At 35.3% G+C, this 19,077-nt stretch overlaps 2 protein-coding genes across 4 annotated transcripts in view; both read left to right on the forward strand.

Moving 5' to 3' along the window:
• CD59 (CD59 molecule (CD59 blood group)) overlaps positions 1-19,077 on the forward strand; it is a 131,236-nt gene that overhangs the window by 86,097 nt on the left and 26,062 nt on the right. The window lies entirely within an intron of this gene.
• Positions 1-19,077, forward strand: part of FBXO3 (F-box protein 3) — a 32,182-nt gene that overhangs the window by 11,374 nt on the left and 1,731 nt on the right. Inside the window, exons 4-11 of one of the 3 annotated variants that reach the window (XM_082343802.1) lie at positions 3,856-3,970; positions 5,504-5,708; positions 7,304-7,349; positions 10,208-10,292; positions 11,134-11,256; positions 12,587-12,702; positions 14,349-14,539; positions 18,103-18,288. In XM_082343802.1, the coding sequence (XP_082199928.1) occupies positions 3,856-3,970; positions 5,504-5,708; positions 7,304-7,349; positions 10,208-10,292; positions 11,134-11,256; positions 12,587-12,702; positions 14,349-14,539; positions 18,103-18,246 (1,025 nt within the window). In that variant the 3' untranslated portion in view covers positions 18,247-18,288. Of the gene's footprint in view, positions 1-3,855; positions 3,971-5,503; positions 5,709-7,303; positions 7,350-10,207; positions 10,293-11,133; positions 11,257-12,586; positions 12,703-14,348; positions 14,540-18,102; positions 18,294-19,077 lie in introns of all 3 variants that reach the window. The other 2 variants (XM_082343803.1, XM_082343801.1) reach the window with 2 other exon arrangements.

A 19,077-nucleotide genomic window follows, 5' to 3' on the forward strand; every position in this document is an offset into this window, starting at 1 on the left:
TGGATTTGATTTGCTAGTGTTTGGGGTTTTTACATCTATGCTCATGAGAGAGTTTGGCCTGTAATTTTCCTTTCTTGCAATGTTCTTGTCAGGTTTTGGTATCAAGATGATGCTGGCCTTGTAAACGAGTCGGGAAGTGTTGCCTCTTTTTCTGTTCCCTGGAAGAGTTTATGTAAGCTTGGTCTTATTTCTTGTTTAAATGATTAGTAGAATATACCAGTGAGGGCATTCAATCCTGGAGTTTTCATTGTGGGAAGGTTTTAAATTAAGGATTCAATTTCTTTATCAGATTTAGGACTACTCAGATTTTCTACTTAGTCTCATGTCAGTTTTGATAAGTTGTGTTTTTCTAGGAAATTGTCTACTTCATCTACATTTTCTAATTTATTGCCATAAAGTTTTTCATAATTATCCTCTTCGTAATGCTTGTTGGATCTCTAGTGATTTCACCTTTCCATTTCTTATATTATTTGTGCTTTCTCTCTGTTATTCTGGATCAGTTTTGCTAGGTAGGGGCTAATCAGTTTTATTAGTCTTTTCAGAGAACTGGCTTTTACCTTTGTCAATCCTCTCTATGTTAATATCTTATTTCTTATTTCATTAATTTCTCTGATTACTTCTCTTTGAGTTTACTGTCACTTTTCTCCCGACTTGAGATGATTACTTAGATCATAGATTTTTCAGCCTTCCTTGTTTTCTTCAAACGCATTTAGGGGTATAAATTTCCCTTTAAACATAGCTTTAACTTCATCCCACAAGTTTTAATATGCTGTATTCTCATTAACATGCAGTTCAAAATATTTTGTGATTTCTTCTTTGACCCATGGATTATATAGAAATGTATTGCTTGATTTCTAAATATTGGGGGCTTTTTTAGTAATCTTTTTAATGTAATTTATATTTTAATTCCACTATGATCAGAGAATATACTCTATATGAGTTCAGTCATTTGAAATTTATTGTGATTTGTTCTGTGGTCCAGCATATAATTTATCTTGGCAAATGTTCCATGTATACTTAAAAAGAATGTATATTCTGCCATTCTTGCCATTTAGTACTATATATATGATTAGGCAAAAACTGTTGACCTTGTTCAAATCTTCTGTACTCTTAGTGAGGTTTTTGGTCTCCTTGTTCTGTTAGTTATTGAGAGAGGTATGTTAAAATTTCTCACTGTGGTAGACAGAGTTCTGAGATAGGTCCCAAGATTCTCACCCACCGTGGTACGTGCCTGGTATAATGATAGCTTCCCCTTGAGTGTGAGTTGTACAATGGATATAATTGATTTCTGTCTTGTGATTAGGTCATATTAGATGACAAGAGGGTTTTACAGATGTAATGAAGGTCCCAAATTAGTTGCATTTGAATTAATCATTAATGAAAACGGAAATTATCCTGAGCAGGCCTGACCCAATCAGGTGAGCCCTTAACAGGAACTGGGCCCTTCCAGAAGTCAGAGAGATTCAAAGCCTGGGTGTGTCTCCTACAGGTCATGAATAAGCAAACTGGCATGTTGTGGAGAGGGTCAGGTGATAAGGAATGGCAGGTGGCTTCTAAGAGTAGAGAGCCTCAATCCTGCAACTGCAAAGAACTGAGTTCTGCCAACAACCAGTGAGTTTGGAAGAGAACCCCAAGCAAAAGATGCATAAGGTGCACTAGCAGCCCCAGTTAACACCATGATTTCAGCCTTGTGGGACCTGAGCAGAAGATCCAATTCAGTCATGCCCAGAATTCTGACCTACAGACACTGTGAAATAATAAATGAGTGTTATTTTAAGCAGCTAATATTGTGGCAGTAGAAAACTAATACACCCATTATGATTACAGATATATATTTTTTCCATTTTAATTCTGTCCTTTAAAAAAATATATTTTGAAGCTGTGTTATTAGATGCACAAAATTAAACTTATAATACCTGTGTAGTGAATTTAACCTTTTTGCCATTACAAAAAGTCCTCCATTACCTCGAATAATGCTATTTGCCTTAAAGTCTATTTTGTATGATTTTAGTAGAGCTATTTTAGCTTTCTTTTCTGTATCTACATCTTTACGATGTGCCTCTTGTATATGATTGTGTTTTGTTTTTCATTTGGTCTGTTAGTCTGTCTTTTAATTAGATTATTTAGTCTGTTTATATTTAATGTAATTACTAATACATTTGAGTGTAAATATACCATGTTTCTATTTTATATTGGTGCCACCTGAGCAGGTATTCCTTTTTTGCATTCTTCTTAATTATCTTTTATTCCATACTCCCCTTCCCTTTCTTATTTATCTAAATTTTTTAGTGATTAGCCTAGAGATTAAAACATGTATCTCTGACTTAAAGTCTATTGTAAATTAGTATTTTTACCATTTCCTGAACAATGAAAGAACCTTAGAATACTTTAATTTCAATTACCTCCCTCCTGTCTTTTGTATTATAGTTTTGTGATTTTAGTTTTCAACATATTTTATATCCTTGAAAACATTATTATTATTTTACATGTTCAATACTATTTTAGATTTACCTGCATATTTACCTTTTCTGGTTGCACTTTATTTCTTCCTGAATCTTCATGCTTCCATCTGGGATAATTTTTCTTCTGCCTGAAGAATTCCTTTTTGTTTTGTTTTGTTTTGTTTTGTTTTGTTTTTAACAAGGGAATGCTATTGCTGAATATTTTCAGATTTTTTTTTTTGTCAAAAAATATATTTATTTCATCTTCACTTTTGAAGTATATATTCACTGGATATAGAATTCTAGTCAGCACTTGAAGATACCATTCTTCCAGCTTCTATTGTTCTGTTAAGAAGCTGTCTTATTGTTGTTCTTCTGAAGATGACTGTGGCTTTTCCCCTTCTCTGGCTGCTTTTAAGATTTCTCTTTGTCTTTGATTTTCAGCAGTTTTCCAGTAATGTGTCTAGATAATGATTTTCTTTGTAATTATTCTCCATGGGGTTTATAGTGCTTCTTAAATCTATGGTTTGATGTTTTCATCAATTTTGGAAAATTCTCTCAACCCTGTGGTACTGCTGAAAGCTTTGCTCAGCTTCTTGGCCTCTCAGCCTCATGTTTGCTTTCAGAAGTGGCAATTGCCTCAAAGACAAGGTGGCTCCAAAGCCCTGGCTAAACTCTCAGTTTCCCTGTTCTTCTGGACCAACCTCCCCCCACCCCAAGCCTGCCAGTTCTCACTGTCTTTGAGGTTCTCCAAAAGCCTTGAAACCAATTTTCTGTTGTTCAGTTTTTTCTAGTTCTCAGTAAAACATTTGGTCCAACAACCTGGTGGGCCATTGCTGGGAGTGAATCTCTTCTCTTAGTATTTGTAATTACTGCTTTTTAAAGCTAGAATATATGGCAAGCTTATAAACATGAAAATCAAATTCAAGGTAATGGCCTCCTCACAGCATGAACCTACACCTATGTCCCATATTTCCCATTAAGAGACTAGGTTAAGACTCTTGAACAACATCCATTTAGAGAACTTCTGGAGAGTTCTTTAAATAGAGAAATTTGAGTATATTAGATTAAGAAAAATAAGATATGCTCTGAAGTTTTGTATTGTACTGTGAAAAAACTATTGTGGATTAGTTTCACTGGTGCCTGCCATTCCATATTTTGCTTAGCGCCAGTGTTTTCCCCATGGAGAGGAAACTGAGAAATTTGCTTCCTCAGTGCTTCAAACATCAGAGCTAATCTAAAGTGATATAATGTTTCTCTGAATTTTCAATTCATTTCCCTATATTTCAGCAAGTACATTTTGGACAGAATTCATTTGCTCTAAGATTGTATCATTGGCTAGCAGATAGATTGCATTTCTTCTTAGATTTAAGGCTTATGGTTTCTTGATAATTTGCTTTTTGTGCATCTGCAGAGGGTGCTCGAGAGGAAGACCTAGATGCTGTAGAAGCTCAGATTGGCTGCAAGCTTCCTGATGATTATCGATGTTCATATCGTATCCACAATGGGCAGAAGTTAGTGGTTCCTGGGTGAGATGTTCACTGTTTGAGTTATTTTTAATGATACAAGTTATTTTCTAGAATGTAAACAAATTGTATTTGTAGTTACTCTTAACAGATTAAAAAGTATAAGAATTTCCTCTTGTTCCTTATAACAATCCATAAGACAAAATCTATAGCTTGACTTTGATTTTACCAAAATAGATAATGTCTCAAAAACATGGTTTCTATGAACACATCTTTACAGTTAAGATGGTTGGGGTGGGCCTACAGGACAGGAGAGGAGATGTGTGTGTGGGTATAATTTAACTAAAATTTAACTAAACCTGTTCCGAATCCTTGAAGTGTTTATCCTGTTACAGGCCAAGTAAAGTATTTTAGAGAGCTTGATATAAGTTCTATGAATCATACATGTTAAAAGTAATTTGTTCAGAGCTACATACACTTAACTAAAGAAAATATTAGTTTTGTCCTATTCAAGCATAGTCTATAATTGAATGGCCTATTTTAAACTTACTTCTAAACGATAGGAAGTATTCACTGTGGAACCTTTTGGTAAAAGCAGACCATGCAGTAGCTCTCAAATTTACTCACAGTTTTTAAAGCTATATGCTTCGAATGGTTCTACTCTCTTTGTTCCCTCATGAAATTAAGGTATTTCAGAGACATTGCACTTGTGACATACTGATAGGAATTTAGGTAGAACTTTGCATTGTTCTTATTAGAACTTGGTATCTCTTTGTGTGTGAAGAACCATATGAGGCTCTGTTACCATTTCAGATCAGAGTTGAGTGAGTACAGGGAATCTAGGAGGTGATCATACTGAGGTTACAAGGTGGTATTCAGAAGTCAAATATTGGGCAGTTAGGACTAGATAAGCCTAAATCACTGGGGTTTTTTTCTATTCTGTTTTCCTGTCAAACTGAAACTTGACAAAATGGAAAAATTGTCATATTTCAAGAACCAACAGGAGAGAACTATACTAAGAGTTGCTCAGAATTGACATGACAAACAGATCATGATTTCAACACAGGGATTTTTATCTACCCACAGCCCAAACAGTGAGACTTAGGATGAGACTCTCATCAAGGACCGACACCTGTGTTGTTCTCATACGTATGAGTTTAGACCCCATACATCCCAAGTTTATGAAAATTTGGACAAGGATTAAGTTGATTTCCATTTATACTGCCTGGTAGGATAGTGTAAGCTAAAGGTTGTATCAAGATAAAGGTATCAGAGAGAACATTAAACATTAAATTAATCATACATGCATATGTAGCAAAACACTGGCAAATTATGGTAAGATAGATTTTTGAAAGCAATAAAACTATTTTTCTTTTTAAAAGGTTGGCATTTAGACAGTTTAGACATTTAAGCTTTTAATTTAAATCAGAATCTTTCCACTCAAGAGTTTGAATTTAATATATGCAGAAATTGTAGTGCTTGGGGTATTCCTGGTTTAGAATTGACATGTTAATCATTCTTATAAAGTTGTCAGTGTGAAATTATTATTCATCAAAAAGATTGCAGTTGACTAAATTTTTGAGTCTATATTCTCAGGTTGTTGGGAAGCATGGCGCTGTCTAATCACTATCGTTCTGAGGATTTGCTAGACGTCGACACGGCTGCTGGAGGCTTCCAGCAGAGACAGGGACTGAAATACTGTCTGCCTTTAACTTTTTGCATACATACTGGTTTGAGTCAGTACATAGCAGTGGAAGCTGCGGAGGGCCGAAACAAAAATGAAGTCTTCTACCAATGTCCAGTAAGTAGGAAGCGCGTTTAAATGTGGTTTTAAGATGTGTTCTGATGGGTGAATAAAATGTGCATTAGGAATTTTCAGGGTTGTAGAATGGGTATAGAGCATTATGCAATTTGATTATAGACGGATCTAACTAGAGGGCTAATATTCTGATATAATGGCATGGAATGCTAAAAGAAAATTTCACCAATGGACAAACAATGCAAGCTATTGTGCGTACGGAGGGAAGCTGTGATTTGTATTAGGACATTTTAAGTTTAAGAAAAACTAATGAGAAAAAAAAAAAAAACTAATGAGAGACGCAAGAGGGAGGGGATATGGGGATATATGTATACGTATAGCTGATTCCCTTTGTTATACAGCAGAAACACACCATTGTAAAGCAATTATACTCCAATAAAGCTGTTATAAAAACAAAAAAATGAATGAGATTTTTGTTGAAGTGATTAATTGTAATATAAATTTCTAACTTTAGCTTTTGGACATCATCCATCATCATTCGCTTTGGATTCAAGTTCTGAGTGCAATAGAAACTTTCTAAACTCTTTCTTCAGTAGATATTTGAGTTGTTGAAAAATGTAGATCTTTTTTAAGAGGCTTTTGTTATGATTTTAATGTAAGCACAGAAAATATAGCATTTGGTTTCATTCTTATTTCTTCAATTCTCAGTCATTCCTCAGTTGCAGACCTTCTGCTTTCATTTTTGCCTAGATGTGAACTTAAATAGAAAATATTTTTCAGGGACTTCCCTGGTGGCACAGTGGTTAAGAATCCGCCTGCCAATGCAGGAGACACGGGTTCGAGCCCTGGTCCGGGAAGATCCCACATGCCGCAGAGCAGCTAAGCCCATGCGCCACAACTACTGAGCCTGCGCTCTAGAGCCCATGAGCCACAACTGCTGAGCCCACGTGCCACAACTACTGAAGCCTGCGCTCCTAGAGCCTGTGCTCCACAACAAGAGAAGACACCACAATGAGAAGCCTGTGCACCGCAACAAAGAGTAGCCCCTGCTCGCCACAACTAGAGAAAGCCCGTGTGCAGCAACAAAGACCCAATGCAACCAAAAATAAATAAATAAATAAATTTATTAAAAAAAATATTTCATAGTTATCTGAGACATGTGACTCCATATAACATTTAAATTATTTAAAGAGCTTGCATAGCTTTTAATTTTTTTCTAAGCATTTTCACATCTTTTATCTCATTTTTGACTTGATAGCTCTGTAAGGTTGTAGGATGATGACTTGGTCTCTCCATTTACTGAGAGAAGAGACTAATCTAGAACTGTTCAGGTCCCTTGACTGAATTCAAAACCCTGTCTTCTGGGTTCATAGGCCATGTGTCTTATCACGGTTTTAATGTCCTAATTGTTTTCTTGAAGGATAATTTATTAGTTCATTGTAACTAATAGGAAGAGCCTAAATATAGAAATCATAAGAGCAGAAACTGAGAAGTGAGGAATGTCTGAGTATTGGTTAGAGCACTTAAGTTATTTGTATCTGTTTTGTCTTGTCCCCAGGGAAGGATACAGATAGTGAACAATGGGGAATTAAGTAAAATGTATTTTCCTTGATTACAATATTCTTTTTCTCACCTAGGACCAAATGGCTCGGAATCCAGCTGCTATTGACATGTTTATCATAGGTAAGAGAAAAGTCTCTTCTTTCTGGTCAGAAAAAATTAAGTTGGTAAAAATGTTTCTGTTACTTGATCAACTGGCAATTTTATATTTGTATTTCTTAAAGCTTGCTCGTTCATAAAGTACTATAACTAGGTTCTCATTAGAATAGCCCTTGTACTTTATTTGACTTGGGTTTCCATTTGGAAGAAGGCCATGCCATATACAACCTTGTGCTCTTAGGATTTTGCTGTAGGACAGTGAAATGTATAGAACTGCTAGGAATGTGTATATAGTTCCCTTACACACACATGCATTTTCCATCGATCATATTAATACATAATTAGAGATATAGATACATAAAATAACTATACTTTTTCTCTTCTGGTGCCAGTGCTATAGTAAAATACTGATAAGTCACACCAGAGACCTCAGACCAGCAGTCTTCAGAGACCAGTATAAACTGGGCCTTATAAACTGCTTGGCACACCTGGTTTTTCTTGGCCTTAAAAGAGTATTTCTCATAGGATTTTGAGAACAATTCAGTTTGTATTCAAGAGCAGCTCACCCCTTTGCTGTTCATCCATTCTTGTTTTGCTTAGATTTTGCTCACGTAGAAGAAAAAGAGAAGCTTCCTGACTATCCATTCTGCTTTTTAAGGCATTTCTGGAACATATTAAACATCATTATATAGTAAAAGGATCTTGCAGGCCAAGGCATCTGTATTTAATTGTATCTCCTAATTGGAACCTTGAACAGAGTATAAGTCTCTGTGTATTCAAACTACGGCATATTCTAGGTTTGTGAAATACTTCACAGTATCAAGAAGTTCTCACCCCTACGCAGTCAGTTATAAAACACTTTTAAGCTTGGTTCCTAGCGTTCAGCTCACCCTGATTCCTGTGGTCTATGGTGTCTAAGTTAAGCACCCTCTGGGGGTTACGGCCTTGCTCGCTGCCCTCTTTGGCTTCTCTGGGTGGCACGTACTCTGAGAACATGATCGTCCTGGCTCTAGTCCAGTGGAGCTGCTTGGTTTATAAACTAAAGGCTGCCTGAGCTCTAAGGTAAGCTGCCAGCTAGGCGCTGTGAGTTTCTTAGTCTTAGTTTGGTGCTGGTCTGACATGGTGTGGAAGACCCCACCACTACAGCAGAGTACTAAGGTCTGAGAATACTCTTCTGGGAGTTGGGGTTTCTCCTAGAATGAGAGAGTAAAGCAAAAGATTTGAGATGCACTGGAAGAAATGAGGTGGGAAGTTAGTGCTGGGAGGAAAGATGAGAAAGCATCTGATCTGCCTTTACACTACCTTGATAAAACCCCAATACTCTCAAAGGAACTGCAAGATATGGGCTTACTTTAAAAGGTAAACTACTGTAGAACATATAAATTACATCTTAATTCAGCTAAGTTTGACTTTCTTGGAATTTTTGGTAAAACATAAGATGGAATCTCCTGATATTCAGTGCATTATTAATACATATTTAAGAAAACTGGAATCTATGTGCAGATAAGTTTAGTGGTGAAGGCTGCATGGAAAATTTTATCCTTATTTTAAAGAACACACTTTGGTATGTGTTGTAATAAATTAAGGCACATTAAAATACACCATGCCAATTTCTTTTTTAATGTAAATCATAAGAAATTTCTTTTTTCTTATATAACATTTTAGTTCATGAAACTTACAAAATGATTTTTTAAACTCTGCAGGGAAACTGCTAGTTCTCAAAACAGAAAATTGTACCTTCTATGAATTTTAATAACATTCATGTGGCCCCTTAATATCTAGCTCAAAGTGGATAGAAGATGATCAGTGATCATTTGAATAAAGTAGCATTTAATAAATAAAGGGTCAGAGCGGGCCATTAATAGACATTGAAAAAAGAGTAAACTATTGTAGTTTACCTTCTGTCAGTTGATACCTTTAAAATTTTAAAGCTGTATATTCTCAGACTCAAGCTTAAATTGTATCTTCAATCATTCCCTAAATAGAATTATAAGTAAATACATACTATAAATTTAGCATCTGACTTTCAGTGTGGCAGAGTACAGGAACTGGGTTAATAGAAACAAGATTATGAAGAAATTCATTGAACAACATTGATTAAGGGACTAGTATGTGCTAGGCACTGAGCTGTATTAACAGTAAATGATGGGGGTCTGAGAAAGTTATGTTGTATTACCTACAAGAGGCAACATAATTCATGTAAATACTTGTTATTGATCCAATCACTAGGTCACGGATATATGGTCTGGACTGGACTATCCCAGTCATTCTTCTCTGCTTTGAGCTGGTCACTGAGAGTATGGAGGACCGCTGTACATTTGGATCTGTAGTAATGCAACTGGGCTACTTTGGGATTGGCCTGATGCCCAGAACTCCACAGTGCTATACCCCTATTAGATGTCCAGACTGAGCCTGGCTTCTGCCAGAATTCTGTGCATGAGTCAGGATGTGCCTGGACCAGGGATGTACCCTGATCATCTGAGGATAGGTGCTGATACTTTTTCTGTAGTTTCTTCCTAGACGTAGCTATATCTCCTTTGTTCTATATGTTCCAGAAATTATAGACAGAAGGCTTTTCATTCTTGTACCAGAACAAATTAAAGTTTAAAAGTCAACTATTTCGTTTTAAGTGTAAAAAGTAGTTTGAAGGTAGTCGGAGGATTCCCTAGCAAGGTAGTTTGGAATAAGATTGATAGAACTGAGGATAGAAATTTACCTTATAAAGGATTAGTAGAATGGTATATATAAATGTTTCTAGTTTTGATATCACTAGATATCACTATTAAGCATAGAGAAATTGTCATTTTTTCCCTTGTTTCCTGTATAAATTAAAAAAAACTATTTGTCCTTTTCTCTTTTTTTTCCCCTTCCTTTTTTTACAGGTGCTACTTTTACTGACTGGTTTACTTCTTATGTCAACAATGTTGTATCAGGTGGCTTCCCTATCATCAGAGACCAAATTTTCAGGTATTTCACTTGGGGCTTTTTGGAGTGGAATGATTATAAATCAGAAAAAAACATCAGTTACAGATCATGAGTTGAAGTTTCCCACGAGGGTTAATAACAGAACCTCTCATCTTAAATCTCACTATTTTATTCTCACTTTAAAGCCAAAACATCCAAACAGTTGAACAGCCAGTATTTTTTTCATCTGGAAGAATCAAGAGAAAAAACTGATTTTGTTTTAGAAGCTGTGGCTTTATAGTAGTTACATAGTTTTTTTTTTTTTTTTTTGGCGGTGGAGGGGGAGGCTGTTGCCAATAACAGATTTACTGCGAATAGCAAGTCAGTAACTATTAGCTCCTGGAAAATATTAGTCATTATCTCTAAATGGAACATTCAGGTATTATAGATGGAATTAGAGGTTGGTTCACAGTAGCCCAGTTGGCAGAAATGATACATTAATTACACATTAGAGGCCTCTAGAATAACAATACTAACACATTTTTATTGTCAGAGTCACTGTGTATAGGGCATAGCTGGGTTTTCAGATGTTCCAAAAGTTTCCTTAGCTCTGAAGACTGAGATAAGCTCTTTTTAGTTTCCAGGTTAGTTACTGATCCATTATTTGAACCACTGGTCATTGAACCTTGACTGCTATCATTATTGATTCAGAGTCTTCAAGGTTTTCTAGATTGTTTGTTCTTTTAAGCTTAATAACTATACCTTTAAGGTGCCAAATAGGATTTAAATTTGTTTTTATCATAAAGTAAAATATAAACTATTTTGAATTGTGTCTTTAAATCTTTTATCTTACAGAATTGATGTTTGTTGATTAAAAAATATTTAATTTCTTAAAATTACCTAGATATGTTCATGATGCAGAGTGTGTAGCAACGACTGGGGATATTACAGTTTCAGTTTCCACATCGTTTCTGCCAGAACTTAGCTCTGTACATCCACCCCACTATTTCTTCACATACCGAATCAGGTGAGAATTTTAAATGGGGTCGCCTTTTGGGATGTATCTTATGGATGTGTTGTTATCACCCCATTTGACGTGATATAAAAACACATTCTGAAAGGCAGCTTCTTGCTAAAGTGTGGAGGTAGGTGGATAACAAACAAATTTTCTACAATATAGTGTTTGTAAAGCACCTTGAGTTTGTATCAACCTTTAAGTTATTTCTTCAAATATAAGTATTGTGCCAGGTACTTTGAGAGGTGGACCACTAAGCTGTAATCATCATGAAAGGTCAGTATTAGAGTTATAATGCGTTCTGAAAGCTATGAAATTGCCCACGATAAAACCATGCATTTCAGTTTTATCTTGCCTGTCTATATTTAATTAAAAGTGTAATAAATATTTATTGAGTACAGCCTGTATATTAGACATAGTGCTGAGCAAGCCCTGGATTTGGTTAAATAAAAAACAAATATTAAATACACTTTAATTAGAAGTACTCTGTACTGTGAGGTAAAGATAACTCATTGCCCTAAGGGATTAAGAATGCTTTGTTTTCAGATGTATTTTTAAATACTTTATGATATATATTTTTTAAAAATACATATACATGCATATATACATACTAGAAATAATAGTAATGTATACTTAACCAGAAAGCATTCTAGGATTTTGGTATTGTATGAAGCCTTTGATATGTCCAGTTACACATATTCAGATGAATGTTGTTTTAATTGTTTAATTTAATCCTGCCTAGGATTGAGATATGCTTAAAATAGTAATACCTACACGTGCTTATATGGTATTCTAAATGAAAATAAGAGTCAGCAGAGTCTCAGAAAAAGGAGGGAAATAATAGTATTGGAAAACAGAGTCAAGGTATAACCCCAGTAACTGAATAGTGGATGCACGAAATAGTGACATTTTGCTCTGAGCTTTCTAGAAGCTAATGGAGAAAAAGGGCTGTATAGCCTTGTAGTGAAAAAAAAGACTCCATTTTTTAGAACAGAAGTTTTTCGTGGCACCATATTCTAGAAAGTGTTTCCCACATTGGTCTTTATTTGAACAGCAAAAGATTGTTGTCACCACTGTGTTTGAAAATTTTTATGTTGCCCTTTCTATTGTTAATCCTAAATGAAAGTCAAGTGTGTAAATTGAATGAAAGCATTTCTGTGGGGAAGTCCAGCTAATTAGGCCAGTATCTTTGCAAACTTACAGGAATAGATGATTTACACAGACTTTGGGTTGGGTTTCTTAATTTCCTTTGGAAATCCCTTTCACTGGCTTAGCTCAATATACGGTAGCTCTTAAACAGAAAAAAACCAACATATCTCTACCACTCCATTCTCTTTTCCAGGATTGAAATGTCAAAAGATGCACTTCCTGAGAAGGCTTGTCAGTTAGACAGTCGCTACTGGAGAATAACAAATGCTAAAGGTGATGTGGAAGAAGTTCAAGGACCTGGAGTAGTTGGTATGTGTCCCAAGATTTGGGTTTATACATCAGTTGCTTCTAAAACATTTTGGAGAATATATATGTGATACATAGCTTGGCAAATGCATGATGTAGTTAGTGGATAAGACTGCATCTTTTTAATCGCTGTGTTTCAGTGTGAAAGATATCATAGATTCTGAATTCTTCTCCTAATGCAATATTTTGCTTCATAAATATAATGTGTAAAGGTCATTATTTTATCAGTTTAGTACCTGAAACATGAACTTTTCTAAAATTATAGCAAACTCAATTATTCAGGGATTGAATTTCCATTCTGTAGATCACACGGGTTTCTTGCTTTTCCTTCTTAACTGCTTTATTTTGTTAGCTGGATAATTATTCATTATCATATTCTGTAGGGTTACAGGGTGTATGGCAGAAAGAGAAAATAAATTTCATATTGGTCATCTTTCTGAAATTTCAGGAGAAATGTTAAACTTAATAGCACAGATTTTATTGTTTTTTGATTTCAATCATCTCTAGCCTCTGATTACCATTGACATTTGGCTTTTAAAAAAATTATGATTATCATAAGTTTCTGAGACCTCAGATTCTTCACGTTTTGTATGTGTACTTCAGGAAAATAATATTATTTAAGCTATGTGCTTTTGTTATTGGTCCTAAGCATATGTAGAATTCAGTTTAAATTGAAGTTGTTTTAATTAATTGCCACAAATAGATTCATATTCTACGTGTCTTTTTAAGGAATTTTTCCTGGATATTAAAGAATTTTATTAAAGCTGTAATTCTTTTTCTGTCGTTTCGTCTATTGGTATAAAACCTTTCCCTTGTGACTGCCATTTTGTCTGGGCTAAATGCTTAAGATGCATCTTCAGAGTTTTATGTTTTAGTCTCTTGCTACATTTAAACATTTAGATTATCCTTATCTCTGTTTGAACTAGAATATGTGACACTTTTTATTACCATTGTCTTAAAGATTGTGTCTTCAATGCCTCTCCTTTTTTTTAAAATTATTTTTTTATAAATTAATTTTATTTTATTTATTTTTGGCTGTGTTGGGTCTTCGTTGCTGCACACGGGCTTTCTCTAGTTGCGGCGAGTGGGGGCTGTTCTTCGTTGCGGTGCGCGGGCTTCTCATTGCAGTGGCTTCTCTTGTTGCAGAGCATGGGCTCTAGGCACACGGGCTTCAGTAGTTACAGCACACTGGCTCCGTAGTTGTGGCTTGTGGGCTCTAGAGTGCAGGCTCAGTTGTTGTGGCTCGCGGGCTCTAGAGCACAGGCTCAGTAGTTGTGGCGCACGGGCTTCATTGCTCCACGGCATGTGGGATCTTCCCGGACCAGGGCTCGAACCCGTGTCCCCTGCATTGGCAGGCGAATTCTTAACCACTGCGCCACCAGGGAAGCCCCCCTCTCCTTTTTTAATTTTCATTCTACTGGATATCACCCCCCCACCCCCCAACACACTATAGGGAATTAGGAGAGTACAAAAAAATGTCAAAATACTCATAATCCTATCCCAAAATATTAACATTTTGTTATATTTCCTTTTAGATTTTTTTCTAATTATGCATTTTCTTTAATATAGTTTAAAGAGGACATATCGTGTTTGCTATAATGAAGAACTAAATATTATACTTTAATTTATTGTCACTGTTTTCTCTGCAGGTGAATTTCCAATCATCAGCCCAGGCCGGGTATATGAATACACAAGTTGTACCACATTCTCTACAACATCAGGCTATATGGAAGGATATTATACCTTCCATTTCCTTTACTTTAAAGACAAGATCTTTAATGTTGCCATTCCCCGATTCCATATGGCATGTCCGACATTCAGGGTGTCTATAGCTCGATTGGTAGGTTAAATTTTCCTCTGGTGCTGATTTTACATGACTTTGTAGAATGAACTCCACAGAGGGTCTTTGTTGATTACCCAGGCAGATAGTTTGTAAATGGTATTTCAGAGAACCCGAGAGATTTTGAGGGAAATATCTTTGGGGGGAGGGGGAGATGTGGTAATATGTTGGGGGGGGTGGACAGTAAGTAAACTAGGCTCCAGATTCTTCAATCAGAGTAACTCTACTATTATGTTTTTGTTGTTGTTTTTATTTGTTTGTTTGTTTTAAATAGACTTTATTTTTTAGAGCAGTTTCAGATTCACAGCAAAATTGAGCAGAAGGTACAGAGATTTCCCATATACCCTCTGCTTCAACTCATGCATAGACTCCCCCATCATCAATATCTCCCGCCAGAGTGGTACCTTTGTTACAGCTGGTGAACCTACATTGACACATCATTATCACCCAAAGTCCACAGTTTACATTAGGGTTCACTCTTGGTGTTGCATATTCTGTGGGTTTGAATGTATGTATAATGACATGTATCCACCATTACAGTATCATATAAAGTAGTTATTAGTTTCAAAGTTTCAGTGTCTTTTCCAGTTTCCAAAAACAGTTTTGTTGCCTAATGAGAGTCACCACACTAGACCAGTTAGAATCGCCTTTATTTCATTTCATTAAGACTGGGGAAGCAATTTCTTACAGTGGTTTTGCTAGAACTCCCAATTTTTAAAAATAATACAAATATCCTATAAAATCATTACAAAGAAGATTTAATGGGTAGACTTGCACTTTTAGTAGTCTCTCTTTGGGATCATTTCCTAAGTCAACTAGTTGTATTTTTGAAATCTCATTTCTAGGGTGACAGGTATAGCGGTAACCCCAATCTTACAGGCTATAAAATGATTAAAGAAAATTAATGACACTTGAGTTATACAATAGGAATAAATTATGAATTGCATACCCAGAATATAATCAAGTCATAGGTGTCAAATGTTCAAAAAAAGCCCTCTAGCTCCTGGGATGACCCCGATGGGTGGGTCTAACATAAGTCTGGGAAGATAGACATGATATTGATCTAACTTAGAGCGGATACATTCCCAACTCCAGTTTGGAAAGAGAAAGATGATGATGAGACTTTAGGCCATTATACTTGTGGTATTTCTGGTGAAAAGAATCTACAGCCTGGGTTTGGAAGTGAAATTTAGCTTCCCTCCCAGTGGTATATTTCCAATACTGTGAATTTGCTACTTCCTGTAACAGTCTTCCATTTTTGACTAGCCCCATTTCTGTATGAGATTGGTATCATCCTTAAATGTTTGATACAATTTATCAGTGAAGTCATCTTGGGCTGGATTTCTCTTGTGGGAACGTTTTGAGATATGAATTTTATTTCTTTAATATTCATATTTTGTTTCATGTTTCACTTTCGGTAATTTTGTGTCTTTCAAGGAATTTGTCCATTTGTTCTAAATGTTGAATTTATTTCCATAAAAGTTATTTGCAGTATTTCCTTGATATCCTTTTAATGGCTGTAAGAGCTATAGTTATATGTAGTGTTTTGTTCTTAATATTGGTAATGTACATCTTCTCTTTTGTTCATCAACTTAGCTAGGGGGTTGTCACTTTTATTGATTATTTAAAGGAACAATTTTTGGTTTCACTGTTTCTCTCTATTTGTTCATTTTCTGTTTCATTGATTTCTGGAGTTATCTTTATTTCTCTCCCACTTACTGTGGGTTTAATTTGCTTTTTTTTTTACTTCTTAAGGTGGAAGTTTAAATTATTGATTTTAGACCTTCTCTCTAAGCACTGTTTTAGCTACATTTCACAAATTTTGATGCATTATTTTCATTAACATTTAATTCAAAATATTCTCAGATTTCCCTTGTAATTTAATTTTGATCTATGTCTTTTCTAGAAATGTATGAATTTCCAAACATTTGGAGCTTTTCCAGTTACCTTTTGGTTATTGATTTCTAGTTTTGTTATGGTTAGAGAACTCGCTGTGTATAATTTCAATCTTTTTAAATGTTTTATGGCCCAGCATTATGGTCTATCTTGGTAAATGATCCTTGTGTATTTGAAAAGAATGTATATTCTGATACTTGGGGGAATATTAATTCTATAAATGGCAAGTCAAATTGGTTGACTATTTTTCAAGTCTTCTATATATTTACTGATCTTTTGTATGTGTGTGTGTTCTCTGAGAGATGATTGTTGTAATCTCCAACTATAATTACAGTTTTGTCTATTTTTTTAATTCTGAATTTTTATTCTTTTTAATTTGCTTCATGTATTTTAATTATATGCAAATATGTTTAGGATTGTTACGTGTTTTTAATGAAGTGCTTCTTTTATTGTTATAAAATCTCTATCTATGGCAATATTCCTTGCCCTAAAGTTGCTATATATTCCTGACCTAAAGTGTAAAGAGTGTTGACATTTGTTTGCACAGGTAGTTTGTGTAGTTAAGTTACTATTGGGTCAGTCGATCCTGTTGAGGCTTGTTTTTAATGTTTGTTAGGGTGGGGATAGAATAGTCTTTACTTAAGGACAGTAGTTCTCAGACTTTTCCGTCTCATGATCCCCTTCAGCTCTCAGAAGTTATTGAGGACTCCAAAGAACTCTTGCTTATATGGGTTATATGACATTTATCATATTAAAAATTAAAACTGAGAAGTTTTATAATATTACTCCTTTTTTAAAGTTTTAAATTTTTAAATTTATAATTTCAAATTACAATAATAAACTCATTACATGTTCAACCCTCTCTTAACTATGTTCTTACTTAGAGTTTTAGTTTCCTCCCAACCACAAAGAAGCATATAAAATCTTGATCTGCCTTGTGGAAAATGTTTCCTCTTTCTCGTGGATGAGAACTCAATAAAATGAAATGAGAATTCTGGATTTATTTCTAATCAACATGAAAGAGGCAGTGGGGATTGTATTTGTACTGTGTTTATTTGTATTGTACCTTTCCTGTTTAAAAATTAGTTTTCTTGATATGGACATTGAGTTGTTCCCCTTATTTGTCCACTAACCATATATTATCATACTTAATACTTCCTTTTGCTTTATACTTTGAATGTTGCTATAAAACATTTTTTGGTTGGTCTTAAGCCTTTTCTTGGTCTAGGTAGTTTGTTTTTGGACACGTTAGAGGCTCCTGCTGCTTATTTATTTCCATTCTTGTCTGTGTGTTCCTCTTTCCATCTACTGTTTGTATATGTACACTTTTGTCTGAGATCATCAGCAATCTCCCTCTTTAGCTACATTGATTTAACAGTTTTTCTGTTTTTTTTCTTAAGATAATTAATAATCATACTACCTGGATTTAATGTTTCAGAATTTCCTAAGCTTTAATCCTCTCCCCCTTTTGTACCTTCTACTGAATTTTAAAGTCTTTATTTCCCAGATTAAAAAAAATCAAAAGATAAAAGTAATGAAATATATTTATGTATATTTTCTCTGATTGTTGTTGTTAGTGTTATAATAAATCCCAAGTGACAGTTCCTTTGACAAATTCTAAAGGACATTTCCTTTCCCCCATGTTAATTAATTTGCTTGCTCAACAGATATTTATTGAGTACCTACTAGGTGCTGGGGAAAATGCAGTGAACGATATAATCAAAATCTCTGCCTTCAGGGATGTGATGTACAGCATGGCGACTATGGTTAATAACACTGTACTGCATATTTGGAAGTTGCTAAGAGAGTAGATCTTAGAAGTTCTCATCACAAGAAAAAAGCCCTGTAACTATGTAAGGTGATGGATGTTAACTAGATTTATTGTGGGGATCATTTTGGAATGTATACAAATATTGAATCATTATGTTGTACATCTGAAACTAATATAATGTTGTATGTCAATTATGCCTCAATAAAAATAAAAAAATAAAAAAAGAAGAAAGTTGAGGAGATTAAAAAAAAAATCTCTGGCTTGGAATTTACATTCTAGTTGGAAGAGACAAAGTGTAGCAAATACACACGCCTCACTATGTCAAGTAGTAATACGTGCTCTGGAGAAAACTCAGAGTAAGGGAGCTAAGAAGTATGTTGTTGGGTTGTTCTGATAGACAGATGTGTCAGGGAAGGCCTTGGTGACATTTGAGTTCAGACTTGAAAGAAGTAGAGGGAGCTGGGTGGATGTGTGGTTGAAGGGTGTTCCAAGCAGAAGAACAGCAAGTACAGAGGTGCTGAAGCACTAATGTGCTTGGTATGTCTGAAGAACTGCACGGAGGCCATTGTAGCTGGAGGGCAGTGAACAGGGGAGAGTGGTTAGAGACTCGATCACGGGGTAGTGGGATGCTGCATATGCAATGCCATAAAAGCCTTGGTGGAAGGACTTTTGCTGCCATCACATCCCAAGTTTCCCAATACTTCCCACATTACCAGCTAGGTCCTCCTTGCCCTTCAGAATTCTGTCCAATACAGTAGGTCCTCTCACTGAGTCTTCAAATGTGTGAGAGAGAAAACCAACAGCAGAATGGGTCAAGACTCAATTAGAGACACTGCTTAAAAGGAACTGAAGTTCCCAAGAGATGTTCAGA

This window comes from Balaenoptera borealis (assembly GCF_965194805.1).
Source record: "Balaenoptera borealis genome assembly, chromosome: 11".
NCBI lineage: Eukaryota > Metazoa > Chordata > Mammalia > Artiodactyla > Balaenopteridae > Balaenoptera > Balaenoptera borealis.